The 1,681-nt window shown below is 34.6% G+C and overlaps 1 protein-coding gene across 1 annotated transcript in view; it reads left to right on the top strand.

Moving 5' to 3' along the window:
• LOC105563235 overlaps positions 1–1,355 on the top strand; it is a 6,051-nt gene extending 4,696 nt beyond the window's left edge. The window contains exon 7 of the mRNA XM_012014645.1: positions 618–1,355. Coding sequence (XP_011870035.1) covers positions 618–787 — 170 coding nt within the window. The 3' untranslated portion in view covers positions 788–1,355. The remainder of the gene's footprint in view (positions 1–617) is intronic.
• Positions 1,356–1,681: the final 326 nt, after the last annotated feature.

Raw genomic sequence — 1,681 nt, 5'->3', positions numbered from 1 at the left:
GGGAGGGGGAGGGGGTGGGCGGAAGTGGTGGTGGGATGGGGGGTGGGGCGCGCGCAGCGCGCCGTGCCAAAAACACTTGCGACTTACGTGTTTAATCAACTTTACCGCGGGAAGGAAGAATTATTCTTCGGCGGAGTTAGGAAATATATTTATTATTTGTATCCTTTCTCAGCCTGTATCTCCGAAACTATTTGAGTCCGACCCTTATATATATATATATGAAATTACTCGGGAAGACATCCCCAACAACATATTTAAAAATCAAGCGAATCGGAGAGGAAGTCGCTTTTATGCACAATTACCATTTTTTCTGTGGGTGCAGTAATGCCTGTTTACCTCAATGCCCTCAGTTGTTTACCCCTCGGTGAAAAGCATTAAATGGGAGATAATTGCGACAAACATCGCATTTTTATATGAACAAAAAGCACTTTGCAAAATCAATTTCTATAGCACATTAGTAATAAAATAATAACTAATTTACTGAATACAGAAACGTGTATTGGGAATAATACGTACGTTATTAATTCTTGTTATTACTCGATAACAATGTCTTCCATAATAATTCTTATTAATTATTTCACAAAAAATAAGAATCGTTCGACGTTCCTTTTTTTCAGAGAGAAATGTATGCCAGTTTGGTAATCTAAGAATGCAAATTGGCGACTCGCTGGAGCAACTTGATTCCGACTGCGTTAAGTGCACTTGCGAAGTACCGCCCGTTCCGACGTGTAAAATGTGGTCGGACAGTAGACATTGTTATAGCAAAAATAATTTTCCACAAGAATGAATATATTCCTCCTCTAGAGGAGGAATATAAATAGTATATAAGAGTTTGTGCACAAACATTCGTTCGATGTTTCTGAACTCTAAGATATTATTATATAATTACTTTTGTCACCCAAAACTTTGTTATGCGTTCTTACTTGAATATTTGTATATATAAGAACATATATTATAGTAATAATTGACTTTATAGATAGAAGTTTAGACAGAAAACTTGTTGATTATTAATATTCATTATACCATTAACGTCAACCATACGGGAAAGTTTCTTTATCGAATCAAGCTATACAGCAACGTAACATATTACTAAGATCTTTTGTATCGCCGAAAATGCAATTGTACGCCACGTGAAATTAATAATCTTGTCGTCTCGCGATAAATAAATTTATAATAATTATTATCAACAAATTTTCTATGAGGTAAATTAAAATAAGGTTACCGTATACGACGTCAGAACATTTGCTAGTTTTCTAGTACTTTTGTTTTGTAGTAAGATGAAATAATAATTGATTTTCAGAGAAAGCATTCTCACAATGCAGTTTATTTTAAATCATTACGACTCTTCTCAGCAAAGATAGCAATTCAAATAAACGATAATTTTTTATCTTAAAAATGGAGAATAATTCTTTTCCCCGAAATATTACTTTCCTATTTAATAATTGACGATACCAAGCAAATTACAAGTTTATTCCAGATCGATAAATCTGCTCTCCCGTCAGTAAAGTTTATTCTTATTCACGCATATTTCCCGCCGCGTTTTCGTCACATACGATGAGTGACGGTAACTGACCTTTGTTATCCGCGATATAAAACAAGTTGCGTAATTTCACGAAAATAATTTTGAATATCGCGATCGATCGCGTTACAAGGAGAACGAGTCATAATGGGGAAAATGTAA

This window comes from Vollenhovia emeryi, unplaced genomic scaffold (assembly GCF_000949405.1).
Source record: "Vollenhovia emeryi isolate VEMERY1.0 unplaced genomic scaffold, V.emery_V1.0 DF939179.1, whole genome shotgun sequence".
NCBI lineage: Eukaryota > Metazoa > Arthropoda > Insecta > Hymenoptera > Formicidae > Vollenhovia > Vollenhovia emeryi.
This window is presented reverse-complemented; position numbering and strand designations above follow the sequence as displayed.